Source organism: Falco rusticolus, chromosome 2 (genome assembly GCF_015220075.1).
Source record: "Falco rusticolus isolate bFalRus1 chromosome 2, bFalRus1.pri, whole genome shotgun sequence".
NCBI lineage: Eukaryota > Metazoa > Chordata > Aves > Falconiformes > Falconidae > Falco > Falco rusticolus.
Genome location: NC_051188.1, coordinates 74,821,685 through 74,839,835, shown reverse-complemented (window position 1 = coordinate 74,839,835; position 18,151 = coordinate 74,821,685). Strand labels below are relative to the sequence as shown.

Genomic DNA, 18,151 nt, shown 5'->3' with positions numbered 1-18,151 from the left:
TCCCTCTGCTTCTTCCGGCTCTCTCTTCATCTGGAGCTCCTCTTCATAGGGTCCTTAGAGCTATTTAGCTACTTAGCAGGAACCAGCCACAGCTGCACATTATCCACATCAGCCAACCCACCACCCCTGAAGCCAGCCCACAGCTCTATATTATCAATGTTAATTAACCTGCCTTCATTCCTCTATAATTCCTCTACAGGCTCTTGGGCGTGCGAAGGACAGGCACTGTTTTTAAAAAAGCAGCAAATATCTTATCATTTGAATCACAGCAATCCTTACTTGTCGTTCCCCACAGGTGCCCTGCCAGAGTACCTTTGTTCTGCAGCATGTTGTCTCTTTTTTTTTTTTTTTTTTTTTTTAAGATGCTCCTGCTGCATTTCCTTGTGAAGTTGCTTATGACTGGCATGTCCTTACAAAGAATCCCACCAGTTATTCAGGCTAGTTAGTACCAAGCTAGTTGTATTGATTCTAGCTTTCAGCAGGTACTTCCCCCATGGTAACAGTTTGTAAAACATGTCACAAAGATGTTGTTTTCCATGCTGGATCATGGAGAAGCATCCACAGCATTTGAGCCATGGTTGAGAGCCACATTGTGCCTCTGCTAGGTTGTGACTGAAAATTTCCAGATACTCCTTCCAGTTGGGTGAGCAGGCTTTCAAACTGGACATGGGGGTTTCCTGCTTTAAACCTACACACAAACTCCCCGGAAAGTGAGCAGAGCAGAATATGTCCCATGAGGTCAGTCACAGGGCTCCCCATGTGGAAGGCCAGCATGGTGCTGGGAGAGGAGCACAGCCCACGGGAGGTCCGTCTCCCTCCCTGCCCACCAGGCTGCCGTACCCCTGCGAACACGGGTCACCAGCTCGCACTGCTCGACTACACCCCAGCTCCCCTCCTCAAGCAAGCCCGACAGCGTGGGAGCAGAAATGGTAAAGGCAGGTAGGGATCCTGCTGTGGTGGCGTTAATGATAGGGGTAGACCTTGGACTGCTCTCCCAGTTGTCAGGGGAACACGGCATGGGTTGCTGGCCTGCGAAAACATAAAAGAGCAGCAGCGAGTGGGAGAGGAGGCACCGCCGCCTGCCCTGCGGGCTGACCCTGCTCCCAGCTGCAGCTGAGCATCCCTGCCGCTGCAAGCTCGTCCAAGCGGTGACAAACCCATCCACCGGCATCCAGAGAAAGAGTAAGTTGCTGCCTTTGTTTCAGCTCTAAAAAGAGGTGCGTGTGTGTGTAAATAGCAGAGGAACGTTTAATAGCTTGCGTTTTTATGAATGAGGCCGTTTCTCTTCCAGCAGGATTATTTCCTTGCCAGCAGCTCTGTTGCTGGCAGGTATTTATTTTTGGATTTGTTGTTTTGTAATCACAGTTAAAGTAACAGATTCTGCAAAGTTTGCCTTTCATATGTTGCAATTGTTTATACACTGTATCTGTATGTCTTCGGTAATAATTAATAGCTCCATGAATAATAACCACAAAGAATGGTGGAAATTATTTTGCTCCATTTTGCAAATACTTCTTTAGGCAAATCTTTAAAGGTGACAGAAGTGTTGGCGGGAATTACCCCAGCTGACAGGAGTTGAGACATTTTAATCAGTTAAAATTGCCTTGAGAAGAGCACTGCAAGAGGAGGATCAGGGAAGGAGCAGCTAGGATCTCTGTTTTATTTTGCCATTTAATTTAGTTGTGTTTTAGACCTGTGTTTTATTCTGCCATTTAATTTCTATATAAAGCCGGTGATACAGTAAGGACAAACCAAGGTAAATATACTGCCTCTATAAAGCTATGGAGTCTCAATGGCAATGACGGCATTCATTATCCAAGTGAGTGAATTCGCTATCCAAGTGAGTGAACAGGAGCCAAGACACCCCGAACCTGGAGGCCCCACCCCAGGGTTTCAGTCTCCAGCCGCTTAGTGACCATCAACATTTCCATAACAGCTTTCTGTCACGCAGCTTTCTCCTTTTGCTTTTTTTCCTTAATTTAGGATTTCAACAATAGAAAATGAAGTGTTAAAGTATGCTTTTTATACCATTTTCATTCATGAAGTAAGCATTATGGTTTGGGCTTGGCAAATCTTTAATATAGCGTAATGCTTACCTTGAACGTTTGTCCAGGTCGGGTTAGGAAAGGGAGTAATAAGAAAAAGCTGCAGTCAAACTTTCTTCTTTAAAGTTCACTCAGTATTAAAAGCACACTTTTAGTGCTTTAAAGTGCACTCCAGGGAGCAGTTGGCTTGACATAATAAAATGTGAATTTTTAAAAGTGGTTTTAAAATCAATTTTAGTACCTCAGTGTTCAAGTGCTCAGCTTGTACTGATAACTCTGGTTTTCAGGCAGCGCTGACCACCCACCCTTGGGGCACCTGATTTCCCAGAAGGTGTCCCTTTCTGAGGTCAGATGAATAAACAGGGATTTGATTGCTCACACCTAACAATTACAAAAGGACTTACATGAAAATGTGATGGACTTGTGCGTTTGTGAGCATACAATTTCATGCTTTATGCATGTGCATACACTTGGGTTTCTGAATACCCAGACTTTAAATCACAGGAAGAACAAATCCCCCAACATTGTAACGTTTGGTGCATTCAGAGTCAGCACCGGTACTGAAGGAAATTGTATTTGCTAAAGCTTCTCTTCTACCAAAATAAATAAAATTAGCCTACTGGAAGGCAAAAGGTTAGATTGTTCAAGAAGTAAATGAGGAAGTTATTGAAAAGCACTAATTATAATTCAGAGTAGAGGTAGGATCTTTTCAGAGTGTAACATATAACTGTGTGCCCTGGGGTTTCTCTTTAACACAAAACCAGGGCATGATTTTGTATTCCTGACACCTTCTTGGTACAGGGCTCTCTCATAAGCATCAGGACAACAGCTCAAGTCAGTAGTACTTCCATTATTTGAAAGCTGCAGAAGGCACGGCAGAGAAATATGAAACAGTCAACAGAATGGAATAGCTGCCTGGTTAGACAGGAACAGGAAGAAACTTATTTTTCTATAATGCCATCCCTCTGAGACACAAAGCACTTCACAACCAGTGAATAGAAAACTGGGACTTGTAGTCATAGGTTGTACTAGCAGGCAGGATGGAGACACACTGCCATAATGGCACTGCTATGCCATAACGGCACTGCTAGAAATAAAATTCTGATACGCCATTTCATTAGATCAGATTTATACCGCTGATTTCAATCCAGTTACACAGGTGTAATGGCAAATCCTGCCTATGGGGCTCGGGCGGGTAAGGTGTGTTTGGTCTGCTGCCGCTTTGTAAAGCTGTGCAGAACGGTGCTCTCTTCCCAAGTAGGTAAAGCTTTATACCACTTTTTTCTCACATTTCATTTATGTAAATGCTTATCCTGGTGCAATTCAAAGGTGAATACCCAGATCCATGTGTCAGTCTTCCTGGACACCATGCACTGTGCACACCTCCAAGCTGGAGTAGCTCCAGGTCTCTTCTGGCAAAGCAAATTCTGCCACTCATCTCAGTCCCCTGCTCTTTATTAGGAAAAGCACAGACCGCATGTGTGAAGCTAGGCATGAAAATGAAGGCCTTACACATGCATCCTTTCTGCTTTCTGAGAGCTGGGAATAACCAGGCCGTGACCTGCCAAGGGTGACCTTCATCCGGGGGAAAAAGGAAGGTATCACCACTCCCAATTCTTTCGCAGGACAAGACTTCCTCCCTTGCCTTGAGTTTTCTCCTATTAATCTGCCTCCCTGCAGTAACGTGTCACAACCTTCCCCACTGCAACGTCTGCCTCTGTAATGGACAGCAGCTTCACATGGGATGGGATGGCTAGACCATTTTGCAGAGGCGTTTTTAGATGTATTGTCTGTCCCAGACTCTATGTATACCTGAATAGCAAAATACCCACACGAGAACATTTTCAAGGGTCTCTGTGTTGTTCAAGTTCAATGCAACAGAATTGACTGTTTTATTTTGCATTTTTATCATTGCTGGGGAGGAATTTATTTCGCTATACTTGACAGCACCACTGCTACAGCACTGGCTGCTCAGCCTAATGACAGCAGTCCATGCTTTTGCTGCACAAGTAAACGTAAATACAATTTTCAAGTTACTGACAACAAGCACGCATCACACTGCAGCCTGGAAGTCTGTAGAACATGGGCTTTTAACACAAAGTTACTTTCCTACATTTAGCTATGAAGTAACTAAGTAAGTATGGTAAATGTTTAAACAGAGAGGTGGAAAGCAAAATACCTCCCTCTCTGCCATCACCCCACTTAGGGAACTCCTAAAACTCCCACAGAGTAGAAAGGTCGTATCCAGCATTTTGCTTCCCTCAAGGCTTGAGCCTCTCTAGGGCTTTCTGGTCAGATAATGTAGCTACTCTGCAGTGAAGACTCAAACTAGACTTATAAAGTGACTGACTCTTTGCATTTTATATAACCCTTTACGTTTTCCTGCAATACTGTATTTTAACACTTGTTTAGTTCAGTGGATGTTAAAAACTAACCTCACCCTTTGTCATGTGCATACCTCTCTGCAAACCAGAGATACCATTACTTTTAGTTACAATTTAACAATAAAAGTTTTTTTCCGGAAGATCCCATAGGATTTCAAGCAAATTGTTAGCATTATCTCTGAGGGGGTGGGGGTGGGAGGGAGAGGGAAGAAGAGTTCCATTTACTCTTTCAAATGCCAAAGAAATTGGTCTTCAAAAGCTTCCAGTTAGTCAGGATGCGAACACAGCACAGCCACCCAACGGTAGCCCTGTGCAGTCCTTAAAAACCCCTTTTTCAACAAACATTTTACAGGTTAGACCAGTATTAAATATCACCAAAAGAGTACACAGAGGAGTACGCAAGCCTGGTGCGTGTTTTGTGCCTTCGCATAAGGGGAGCTTGTCTGCGCTCCTCTTCCCCTGCCTCCCTTTTGAGGTTTCTGCATGGCCGGTGAGTAATGCTTCGGCCCGGTGAGATCAGCCCAGCTGCTGCACCTACCACCTGGCTGCCACCTTCGCTCCGAAATGCGATGTATTTTCTTACACTTCCCTCCCATACCTGCATGCAAACAGGAAAAGAAAGAGGCAATCTTTGTAGTTCTTCTAAACGCTTTTGGCATTGTCCAGCCTTTCATGCTATTTTGATCTAAATTGGGTGGTTTTGGTATTCATCCTGTGTACATTACTCAAGCTGCACAAGATTATATGGATTTAAGCTCCTCTTTGCTTAATACAGCACTTTCACATAGGCACATGTTAACACAAGTGATCAATGAGGGGTTTTAATTAGTTTTTTTTCTGAATAGAGAATGGAAGAAAGCACCCTGTGAAGAAATTAATTGTATAGGCTTGAGACTTCCATTGAATAGGATTAACTTTCCTTGAGACAGTAGCATTCTCACACAACAGCCAAAGGCTTTTTATTGCTTTTTTGCAGTTTCCTTAATACACAGATCTGCAATTAGCAAAAAAAAAAATAAAAAAAAAATTAGTGGAATGATCAAAGCAAATTCAGAAACCTTAAATTACACTATTACTAAATAAGCATTGAAAATCTCCTTTAGGTATCAAAACCTGCAAAGAAAAAGGAGTGGGGATGGAATCTTGTGCTAGAAAACTTTTGGGGTAACATGTAATAATACACCAGGGGTTTCAATGTTGGAAAGAGCATATACATCTAACAGCATGCATGGCTGAAGCAGGCAAACAGGAATAATTTTCTGCTGGTATCTGTGTCTAGTCTGATTTTCACTGGAAAGGCCCCCCACTGAGGACAAAAATGAACAAATGATTTGCTAGATTTAGATCACTCAAAACTGTTTCTTAAGAAGCAGATTGTTGCTACTGTAAGCAAGTAAAATTTCCCTAAAATGATTAGGATTTTTGCTTGCTGCTAAGCAGAAAAATGCAGCTTCTCCCCCCCTACCACACAGATCCCAGCTCCAAAGCAGTGGCTGCTGTACCCCTCCCCAGGCCAGCACTGCAGGCTGGAGGGACCCCGAGACAGCTGCTGGCATCTAGTTTTTCTCCAGTTTTTCAGTGGAAGGAAGAACTAGTTACTGACAAATATTGGATTGTATATAAACCACACAAATCAGGAGCCAAAGCAGAAGCAGAATGAGCGGCTCTCCTACAGAAATGTTGTTCCTTTTCTTTTACTTTCTGTCAAGACATGCTTGTGAAGTTAGCAAAAAAACCTGCCCCAGGTCCTCAGTTTTGTGCTCTTTCTGTATGTTCTGCCCTATTAAAATGCTTGCTGATTTGCTGAGGAAGGCTTCTTACTCCTTTCTTCTTCTTCATTCCCCCATCCCATCTCTGGGCTGCACTTGCCTCTCCTCCACCCAGCCCCTTATCACCACCTTTCCCCCTTCTTCTCTCTACAGCTGCCTCCTTCGCCCACAGCTACCTCCTCCTTCCACCATACAGGCTGCTGTGGTTTCCTCCTCATCTACCTGCGCTTGCTGAGCCTGCGCTCTAGGGTTTAGGTACTGTGTTCAGGTACTCCTAGACATGCTTTACTATAGATCTATGTAGTTGTTACAGAGTTGTTCTTGGCACTTAGAGCTGACCTTTCCTTCCTGCTCTCCAAGTATTCAGCTAAACAGATCTGGTGATAACAAAGAGTCCTCCATCTTGGGTTGATGCAAGAGCTTCCCCTCAATGTCAAGGAAGAATTTTCTAAAGGTGTCTACAAGGAAAACTGGATGGTAGCTTTGGACTTCAGGGAGCTTAAATGCCAGATGAAAATCAAGAAGATGACAGCAGTCACCAAAGCCTTCTTCATGATTAACATCTTCAGGCCAATTAAGAATCTCTTGATCTTGAACATATCCCACTTCCACCTCCCCATTTCCCAGAAAGCTCTTGCAGTGGCAGAGTTTCTATCAATATTTGTCTTGTAATCGCTGAATCTTTGCTTTCTGATACCTGAACTGACATGCCTCTTCAATTAATAGAAAATAAAATCCACACCTCAAAACCCTTCTGAGGTGTTTTGATGCTGTAATTGGCAGGTAACCACTGGGGAAACACTGTCAGCTGTTTGGAGGAGAACCGGATCAACCATCAGTGATTCCCATGGGGTAGTGGTACTCCACCACCGCTCAGCAAAGTTGGGTCACTGCTTACCCAGACTTAATAAAAGATCTCTGCAGCAATACAGTCTAATTTCTATTCAAGGCACTGAGTTATTCTCATACACTGATTTAATGTTTCACTTCGTTCTCAAACACTAAATGCTTACCACATGGTGACTCAGGGCAGCAAGGTGGTGGTGGTGGGATATGACTCAGCAGCTATCTATCTACTAGTTTTACTTGTTTCTCGTCTTTTCTACTTCTAATTGTTTTTCCAAAACTGGACTACGTGAAGATGGAAAGGGAAGGCAAGTAGGCTTTACTTCCAATTTACCTATGCAGGGGGTGCATTTGTTGATGGTTGCAGCTCTAACAAAAACTGACCAGTAACTGATAAAAGGAAATGTTGCAATCACGGTGCATAATTTCAAAACACTGCGTAATTGTTAGCTGACTGTGTGAGACCAATTTAGAAAAAGTATCTGCAGCTGTGTGAAGGGCATGTTATTATATCCCACCTATGCCTCATTTGAGACATGGTTGTTTGGGATGTTAGAAATAATACCACCATGAAGAAACCATGTTGTTAGAATAAACCACCATCTGTTTGTACAAATTACTGCTTTGCTGCATTGGACAAAGAAATGAACCCAAAGTGGTATAACTTCTGCTAGGGGTCACCTTGCAGCCTGGTAGAGCTCTAGATTCTTTTACTTGAAAGTTCAAAGTAAACCTCCAGGAATAGCACAAGACTCCTATAGTGTATACCTGGTTTAGGCTACAGAGCCATTCTGTATTTTAATCAAAATGTATTTATCAATCAGTTCACTGCAACTGGTTAATAAACAAGTTCAATTACTTCTGGTATGAAAATATGTTACCATTTTTATTACTCCAGCCATTTTCAGGGACTAATGAACATAGGGTACAAGGCTGGACAAAAAAGATTGTATAAAAAAAATAGCTGATTGAACAATTATATGGAAATAAAATGCAGACCAGCCCCTTCCTAGCTTGAGCTTCTGTAGATAAAGGAGTTATTCTTTGCATCAGAATAGATACATAAAAGCAAGTAGGTTACCCATCTGTGAGGTAAGAGCATTCAGATAATTTACCAAGTTCAGATCTGAAATACCACTCACATTTCTTGAGTTCAGCAATCTTATAGTATGAACTGGAAAGCTGAAAAATGCTTATATGATTTTTACAGGACTGCTATGCCTGCTATGCTATGCAAGGAAATGTTAAATGGCTTATGGAAACAAGTTGTAAAATCCACTGTCAGGCAGATGAATCTTTAAATAGCTATAGATTTTAGAAGTTTTAAGCCATAGATGTTTTATTCATAACTGTATGATAACCCTCCTTTTGCCAAAGTTGGTAGTGTAGTTGAAAAGTAAGACATAGACTAGGTCTGTTGAGCTGTTTTAGAACCGGAATGCTGTCTCTTAGCCATAATCAAGGAAGAAGGCTGCAGAACTAGTTCAAGACATGCATGTTAAATGCATATCATGAGACTTGCTTAGTATCTAAATATGTACTGGTGATATTGGAAGCCTAGCTAAACTTAATTTGAAAATTAGGGAAGAGAAGAAGGCATATCCACCAATTTTCCCTAGAAAATTGTACAGAAATTCTTGATATTTAGCATGATCTGTTGCACTCTTTGGGTTTCTACAGTTTATATATTAAAATATTTCAGTGAACTCGGTAGATAATCATCTGTATTAAGGGGAGTGGGTAATGCTCAGAGACAGCATGGTGGAAAGATTTATCCCACATCCCAAATTCTCCAGTTTTCTGACGACGCTCCATTGTTCTTTGCAAATTTGGAGATGATGGAGAATGCAGACCCACAACAGGCAAGAGAATCATCTCAAATTTTCTTTCAGCTTAATGGCAGTATTACAACAAAAGGCCTTTGTGCATCTCCAAGAGCCCTACTGAAAGCAACTTTGCATTACATGCAATCCAAAATATAAGGAATCTCTTCAAAGGAGGAAGATTTTTAAAAATAACTGAAAAAAAGTTAGCTTTTGCAACTTCAAAAGTACTTCCTGAAAGACAAAGTGTTTATTCCTTGTGTAGCTCACCATGACATCAACACACCAATTAAAAAACCCAAACATTAATAGTTCTATGTTTCAGTCCTTTCCATGATTAAACTCGGATCACCTCATTTTGCTTCATAACAACAAGACGTCATCCTGCAGGTGCATACATTCAGGCCCTGGTTTTCAGACCCATGTTCTTCTTTGATCCTCTTTCTTTTCCCCACATTTTCTACCCTGGGAAAGTCCTGCCCCTGAGCTGCCATGTCTGCGACTTTTGCTTCACATTCTTATCTTCCTTACTGAAACTCAGATTCTTCTGAGCCACCTGTAGAGAGGACAAGCTAAAGACCTGTCCCCAGACTTTTAGTAAGGAGAACCTCTTGCTGAGTTGTGACACCCTTCCTCCTAACAGTGCCTTGACAGCAGTAATAACTCAAAAAAGATTCAACTCAGAGTCATCAAGCTACAGTTAAGTTTTATGTATACTTTAACTTGCCTCTTCCTTGCAAGGCAGCTCCCCCCACCCCTAAAAATTAAAGCCAACCTTTTTCCAAGCCTTAACCAGTGCAGCCAGCAAAGTAGTTTGATTAAGAGCTACGTAATGCACATTCTTCTGTAGATAATTGATAGCTTAAGTAAAGGTGCATTGCAGGCGACTTTGACACTTTACACAATCTGCCACATATACTTCACTGCTCGCATATTATTCAACAGAGCCACACAGAAACTAAATAATGAAAACTGAAGTGATGGGAATGTTTCTTCATTGCAGGGAGCAGAAGAGGATAGCAAGTATTTTTGGAGATAACACTTGCTGGAATGTCAAGATTTAGAACCTGTTTGGATCTTGACGAACAGAGCCCAAATGCTATCAGCTAAGCTAAACTTGAAAGAGAATTTTCTTTGGTTGACTGCAGGAAAGTAGAGAACTAAAGGTTCTCTGCTCTTCAGGTACCGAAAAAAATACGAAAATGTATCAAAAGTTAAAATTAATCAGGATGCATCAAAGTATTTTATTCTAATGTTTTATGATTAAGTCCTCACATTATGTGGAAAAAGCAGTATCACCCCTTTTGAAGCAGGTGGGAGTTTGAAATGCAGCACTGCTTAGACTTCAATTAAAATCTTTTTTACTTAGTTCAAACTCATATCTATGTCTAGGAATTATTCTTGAAAATATTATCCCCAAAACAGATAAATCCAAGTAATTTCATTGAGCTGTGAAACAGTGGTAATATTACAGATTTCTGTTCTATCACAACAGTTAGTCATGGTTAAGGGCTGAAAAAATAAGCGTAGTGTGGAGATTTAGTAATAAGTTTTTCACTGTGATGCATGATTAGATGCTTAGATACTGGAGATCAAATTAATCTAGCAGTAATTATAACAGCTACAGCTTGGATGGGTCTGACCTTTGAGGTTAAACATTAGCTAACAGTTGGACTGGTATTTCTGGTATGTTCCACAACACAGATTAAAGATTTTATTTAAGCACTGAAATAACTGTATCCTTCATTTAAGAGAACAACATGCTAAATACAGGGAGTACATACAGAATTAAATCACGTTTGAGTCAGTTTGCATACATTTACACTATATAGGTATGGCCATAATCTGTCAGACCAAAGATCCATCTAGTCAAGCAGCCATCTCCATCTGCAGCTGTAAGAAGGTGCATAGAGGAGATGTCAAGTAGGTGGACAAGAGGACAAGAACAGGTGACACTTACTGCTACAGATTTGTCTCCAAGTACTTTCAGCACAGGGCCTTCTGTAGCCAGGTGTAGTGCCTGTGTGCATGATAACCACAATGGACTTCTCTTTGTGGAGCTTACCCAGTCCTGCCTTGACTTTGTGAAAACTTTTCACATCCCTAACATGCTTTGCTAAGGATCAGCAAGTCAGCTGTGACCCTACTGGTTTTATTTGAAATGTCTTGATCTTGTTCTTGGAAGAAGCAGTGAAAAACTGATCTTTACCCACCATCTCCATGTTGCTTGTGCTGTTATAGGTCTCAACCACAACCTCTTTTCCCACCTACAGTCCTACCTTACCCAGTCCCACCTTACTTAAAGGGAAACCCTTCCATATCTCATCACTCTTGTTGCTCTCCTCTGAACTCTAGTCCTGTGGTATCCTTTCTGAAACGGTGGGATCTGAACTGCACACAACAGGCAAGTGTCAGCAAGCAACTGATTTATGCAGTAGCTCAACAGCACTGCGTCTTCTTCTCCCATCGTTTTTCTACTACATCTTAACAATTTAATTACTTTTTGACTGCTGTTATGCAACGGACAGATGTTTTCATGCAACTGTCTATCAAAAGCTAAAGATCTCATTCCTTGAAGCTTAAACCAGAAGATTCCACTGTCTATTGATGGAAGACTGAATAACAGACAAAACCAATTTGTGTTTTTATTATAAATATTATTTTCCTGTTTACCTGGAATGTTTCTCCACAACTGCAGGTGTATTGCCATGTTTTCTGAGGTGCTGGAGACATGCATTCTGGACATGGATCAATCTTTTCACACGCTAAGGACCAAACTCTGCCCAGTGCATGCCCTACTACTGCCTTCACTAGGACCTGCCACCTCTGGTCAAAGTTTGGCTCTAATGCCTCTTGGTGCTTCAAAACAATTAGTCAAATCAGACAGACTTTCCAGCATCTTATAATCTGCGTTGAGAAATTACATTCTGCATTGTTGCTTATAGCACCATCTAATAATGCACCAGGAGAACCCTGATGCTCCTGGTAAGATCCAATCCTGCTCTGAAAACCAAAGGCTGATAGCTGAGAATCCAAGAGTCCCCACCAAATATGCTCCCAAACCACCTGAGCTGGAGCATGGCTGGGGTGGAAATTTGCTCCATTGTCATAAGCATGCATGGAGATACCAGGGTAAATGAAGGGGGGCAGAGCAACCAACAAAGCCAGGGTCTATCCTATACTAGTTGTTGTGCAGAGACACAGTGAGATGGTCCTTGGTCCCCAAAACTATAAGCTAAGGCTGGAGCAGGCATAGCTTCATATGGATCAAAAGCAGGTTTTATTGGCGTATCACACAGTTCAGAAGGATACGTGCTACATCTAGCACTGCTTCTGCCCGTAACCACCCTTTCTTTCTTTCCCTTTGTCCAGTATATCTCTCACGGTTCAAAAGCAAGGTTATCACAATCCTTACTAACAGACTGACTCACTTGGTGAAGTGGAGAACAGGGTCATTTGTCACCCCTGTCTCTTGAGAAGTGGACAAAGAGACAGCAGAAAGGAGAAATGAGCAGGAGGAGCCCTGCCCTTACCTTCACACTGGGCAGGCTGCCTGGATAGGGAAGAGGGTGTCCAAGCTGTCCCATAGGCAGATGAAATCATTTAGAGGAAAAGAGGGGTGAAAGAAGAATCCTAAACGTGAGTCAAAATTCATTTTTCTGAATCAGTGTAGCTGTGCTTCCCCTCTAATGTAGGGCAACCAGCAAAACTGCAGTGTGGTTCTGAATAGATGAGACAGATAATGAGTGGGAAAAGCAAAGTAATATTAACTGTTGAGTGGTCTTCAGTAAAATAAAGAAATTTTTTTTCCTCAGTAGGTAAAGCCAAGTGATATAATTCACTGACTAAAAGGAGGAGACACTTGGCAGCTTGGCACCAGTACTAATGAAGCCAGTAGCCTTCTCTGCTTTCTCCTTTTGGCTGGCTCTCATTTTGGCTGGCTTCCTCGGCATACACATCACTGGCAGTTTTGTGAGAAGTCAGAAGAACCATACGCTAATTTTCACCAAGGAAAACACAATTCGCAACTGCAGCTGCTCAGCAGATATCCGTGATTGTGATTACTGCTTGGCAAACTTGATGTGCAATTGCAAAACAGTGCTGCTTTCTACCATGGAAAAAACGACCTACAACAGCCACCTGACCATTTGGTTCACAGACACCTCTGTGCTGGAGATGCTCCTCAACTTCACAAGGGTGCGGGATTTGAAGCTGTCCTTCTGTGGCACCACTCCTCTCCCAGCAGAATACTTGGCCATCTGGGGACTTCGAAAGCTCCGGGTAAACAAAATCAAGGGGCGATTTCCAGAGCAGAGTGTAACCATCTACAGCAGCAGCAATAACGAAAAAGAAAACTCACTTGTGGTGCACAGCAAAGACAGGCAAATGCTTGTATATGTTTCTTTTCTGGATACCTCACTGTTCAATGGATATTCTTTGCTGAAGTCATACAGCGTGGAAAATATCTCTAGTATCACAGAGCACTTTCCCAGCCTGCTGTATTCTGATGTTTTCTCAACCTCAGATAACAACAGCTATGTTGTAACATTTATTTACTGAGTTACTTAACACATTCAGTAGTCAGAGGCATGGCAAACTGCTAAGAGAGAGATGGGACTTCTTTAAGTCTGTCTGGTTTGGCCAGGAGGAGCTGTTACAGTATGGGCAGTTCTGACTGTGATAGCACTCTACAGGGAGGTGTTTAAAGACAGGCTCATCAGACTACTTCAGTAAATGCTTTCTTAAAAAAACAAAGAAAATGCGAAACAACTGTTTTTGAAAGCCTCAGTACAAATTCTATATTGTAAGCTAAGAATATAAATCTGCAGACAAATTGTGTTTTAAGGCTGTGCCTCAGACAGAAAAAGACATAATCATCTACCTCCAGTTGTAGAAACTGAGCCTCCTGGAGAATCAGTCGGGTTAGACGGCAGCTCAGGAGGTCTCCAGTCCAACCCCCTGCCCCAAGCAGGGCCACCTCTGGGATCAGACCAGGCAGCTCAGGGTTTTCTACAGTTGGTCCCCAAACCCCTCAAGGACAGAGCGTGCACAATCTCACTGGACAACCTGTGCCACTGCCTGCCCGTCCTCAGGGGGAAAACTTTTTTCCAACCATTAACCCCAGCTTTCCCTTCTCCAGGCTAAGCAAGCCCAGTTCCCTCACACTTTTCTCAGACACATGCGCCAGACAGACCCTGACCATCTTGGTGGCTCTCCACTGGACTACTTCAGTTGATCCATATCCTTCTTGCACTGGGGGCCCAAACCTGCATGCAGTATTCCGTATGCAGTCACTTAGTAAGTGCCGGACAGGGGGAATAATCCCTTCCCTCTATCTACTGGCTGTGCCCAGTAGATACAGCCCACTGCTGTCAGGTTCAAGGGCTGCAAGGTGATTGCAGTCACTCAGACTGGGAGTGCCGAGTTGTCCTTGCCCTCTGGTACTCCGTCAGAGCTGGGACCCCCCTGCCCGGGCTGGGTGACACAGGCTCTTACAAAAGCAGGGATGGGCTACACAAGCAGCCTCCGACCTCAGCGCACAACCAAAGGTGTGTTTGAGGGATGACCAGGAAGCTGTGCTCTGACAAGCCATGGCACACACCATGGGAAAGCATTGGGCAAGAGGCCACCTAACAAGTGAGACAGCATGCTCACAAGGGTGTTTTTCCCAGGGAAAGGTCTGTCTCTTGCACATCAGGTGTGCCAATTCCTGCAGTTTCCCCAAATGCAGGGAACTTGACTTCAACTTTTTTGATAACGGCAAGCTCTGCTCATGTTCTCCTCTATAAGAAAGGAGAAAGGTCCCATCCAACGACTGTCATGTGATAAGGGAGGTGAGACTTCTGGCAGACACGTAGCAAATAATTTTCAGATGTATTGCAGGAGGAAGATTGCCATCCCTTGAAAAACATACATCAAGACTATTTATATAGCCTGAAGTCAGCTCCTTGCCCATGTCTGTAGGATTTGCATTCTATGAGTTATGATTAAGGCCAGGATCCATCCATATAGTACAATAAAGGCTTTGGAATAGCAAGTCCTAACAGTCTTGCATTGACAGCAAAGGATTGCATGAAACCGGGATAAAATATGTGTGCTGAGGGGAATGGCTGTCAAGATTCTGTGGAACCAATGAATTTGCTTCAATAACTTCAAATAAAGACTTTTTCTATAACTGTAATCAATGATGGAGCCGTTTTCCTAGGAAGCAAAACTTGATTCTTCCGAATACTTACATACATGCACACCTTCCATTACTGTGAGCTTTCCCAATGACATGAACAACGCGGTAACTACTGAATTAATGGGGTCTATTTGCAATTGCAAATTAACAGATTTAAGCACACAGGTGTTTGAAGGCTTAACCGGAGAACTATTAAATCATTACTATAAAACATTAAAAATGTTGTGAAGACAACACCTTTGTCAGCACCTTGGCAACAAACCATGAGCCTTCTCCCCAAATCACAAATACTTCTAGTTGTTGGAAGAAGGGTTCGCCGGAGTCAAGAAGATGCTCAATATAAGTTATGCATCTTGCTCTACTTTATTAGTTTCTAACACTACTTATATAGAACCGATACACATGCATATTCGTAAAGCAGAAATATAACTGGTTAGTAGTCTCTAAACACGTGCGGTTCTCACACCCCTAATTATCATGACTAAAATAAGCATTCTATCCATGTAGCTAATTGTGTTGCTGTGCTTCAGCCTTGTAGTTTGTTACTCCCTATTTTCCCATACCGGTCCCTATCTTTCTTGGCCCTGCAACAGCTTTCCCAGCAGCTGTATCTTGTTACAGCCACGGCCTGTTGGCACAACATAATTACTTGGTCTCAGGATGCAAGAATAGCTCAAGGCTACCTTTCTTGTTAACTCCATCACAGCAACTTCAGTACAATTCTGATTACAGACCTATTCTAATACCAGGCCTGGATTGCACAGATCTTCAGAGATTCTAAGGCCATGCTTCTGCAGCCATTCTTCTACATCTACTGATACCTCTCATGGTTGTATCACAGGTTACAAAACACTTAGGCGCTGGAGCTGGGTTGGCAGAGGTTGGGGGTGCAGGGGTGCAGGGTGGTGTTCTGAGCACATTACATGTCTGGTATGTATTACAGACAGGCAAATAATTCATATTGTCTGCCCAGGAATCCCATGCTCCAACTGTCTGTGCAGGAGCACTAACCTTGCCTTCACACACTGGCTAGTCACTAATCCTGCACAGGATAGTGTTGTTAAAAAGATTAGTAAAATAGAGCTGGCACACACAAATATGTTGATTTCTAAATGTTACCAACTCTCTCTTTAAACTGGGAAAATGAAACCTAAATTATACTCGGTGAAATCACTAACCGAGCTTCTGCTGCCCTCTAGTAAAATACGTGCTGAATAACACAGTACTTCCACATCGCCGTGACAGCAGTGGTTGGCTGCTGTTACTGTTCAAAAGCCACACATGCAGCAGGAACTGAGAATGTACGTATTCTGGCCTGTTGGGAAGAAACCATGACATTAATAACTCCATGGGCTTTCTAACACTGCAAATTACACTTTCAGTTACTTTTGCCACTGTATAAGGTTGACATAAGAGACTTTTTATCCCTGTGCCCAAATAACTCATGCAGAGGTGTTACCTGAATCAGGAAAAAGTCTTCCTCTCAAGTACATGTGCAGCAGAAATCCACGGCACCAACACTGCAGCGATCTATTCAACTCCCCTGCAGCTGACACAGAGAACCATAGATTCTCCCAATTTCAGTGTTATATTGCTTTGCCATATGAAAGTACCGCATTAGGAGCTTGCAGAGTTTCTTCAGAGCAATGTATACAAAACACAAATCACGTATGTTGTGAGTCTTTAGTTCTGTTGGTGCTGGTTTGGTTTTTTTTTTGTCTGCATGTAAACTACACACAGTGGTACATCAAGCATCACTGCAGAAATAAGTATGTGGTTTTGTGAATCTCCTTTAAATCCCAGCACAAGATACTCACACTTGACCACACTCAACACCCTATGCTGTTTGATTATGTATTTACAGCAGTTAATATATATGGTAGTTTAATTCTCCATGTATCAGGTTCAACCTGTATGCGTTCACCAGTCTAACCTTGATGCGTGATTATTGAATATGCCAATCAACAAACTGACAGGATTTTTTTGTATCAGAAAAAAACTGAGACAGGAGCTATAAATTTGCAGTTTTCCTTCCTACTAGTAATTCCAGTGCAACAACACAAAAGTAATGGGATGCTTTCTATGGGAGATCTTGCTGTGCAGCAGCAGGATGCTGCAGAGTCCAGTCAGGCCTTTCATACCCTCTGGGGCAGACTCCCAAAGTCGCCTGGCCCTTCTGATACAGCAGGAAGGCTGAAAAGAGGTCTTAGTCCTTAACACACTTGTATGGGACACCGTCTTATAAAAAGTCAGCAATCTTTTGATATCTCCCAGCAAACTCGCAGTTTTTCCTTTAGTCAACATAGCGGCTAGAAGCTCGACTGACTTCTGAGGACGCCCCCAGCCTAGATGAAACCGAATCCCAGAAAGCCCTCCACATGAAACATACCGCGAAGACCACCACACATGATTTCCCCGCTCCACGCCAGAAGCCAAGATTGCTGCAGGGACGGGAGCGGCTGTCCGGGCCTGGCTGCGCAGCGCAGAGGTGCCAGCCCCGGTTGAGGGGCGGACCCCGGTCGCCGAGGAGATGAGGGGGCTGGGCGCGGCGTGGGCGCTCCCCCTCTCCCCGCAGGCCCGCTGCCAGCGGCCCCGCGATGTTTGTGGAGCGGCGGCGGCTCTCCCCTCCCTCGCACACAGCCGCCCCCGGCCGCCCCGACGGCTCTCCCCTCGCACACAGACACACACACACACAGACACACACACAGACACACACACAGACACACACACAGACACACACACAGACACACACGCACCCCACACCCCACTCGCGCCCCGGTGCACTGCCGCCGGGTGGCGCGCGGCTCCTCCCCCGGCCCAGCTCTCCGCTCGCGCGCTGCGCGGCCACGTGACGCGCGGCACTCGCTCGCGCTGCTCGCTCGACACAAGATGGCGGCAGCCGGGAAAGGAAGAGGGGGAGTGGCGGGAGGCGAGGCGGGCCGCTCTAGCCCGGCCTCTCTACGCTCCCCGCCGCGCACGCGCTATCCTCCGTCCCCGCCACCTCTCTATGGTCGGGCGGCCGCTCGCTGTTGGCGGGCGCGCGGCGGCGGGCGGCGGGCGGTAGGGGGCGCTGTGGCCGCCGGCGCGGCGGTTATCATGC

The 18,151-nt window shown here is 43.8% G+C and overlaps 1 protein-coding gene and 1 pseudogene across 1 annotated transcript; both read left to right on the top strand.

The window, feature by feature from the left end:
- Positions 1-445: 445 nt before the first annotated feature.
- On the top strand, positions 446-15,386 carry C2H21orf62 (chromosome 2 C21orf62 homolog). Its single transcript, XM_037377898.1, has 2 exons — positions 446-1,182; positions 12,683-15,386. Exon 2 carries the CDS (start codon positions 12,753-12,755, stop codon positions 13,425-13,427), a length of 675 nt encoding a protein of 224 aa, XP_037233795.1. The 5' UTR covers positions 446-1,182; positions 12,683-12,752; the 3' UTR covers positions 13,428-15,386.
- Positions 14,505-14,607, top strand: LOC119143925 (annotated as a pseudogene).
- Positions 15,387-18,151: the final 2,765 nt, after the last annotated feature.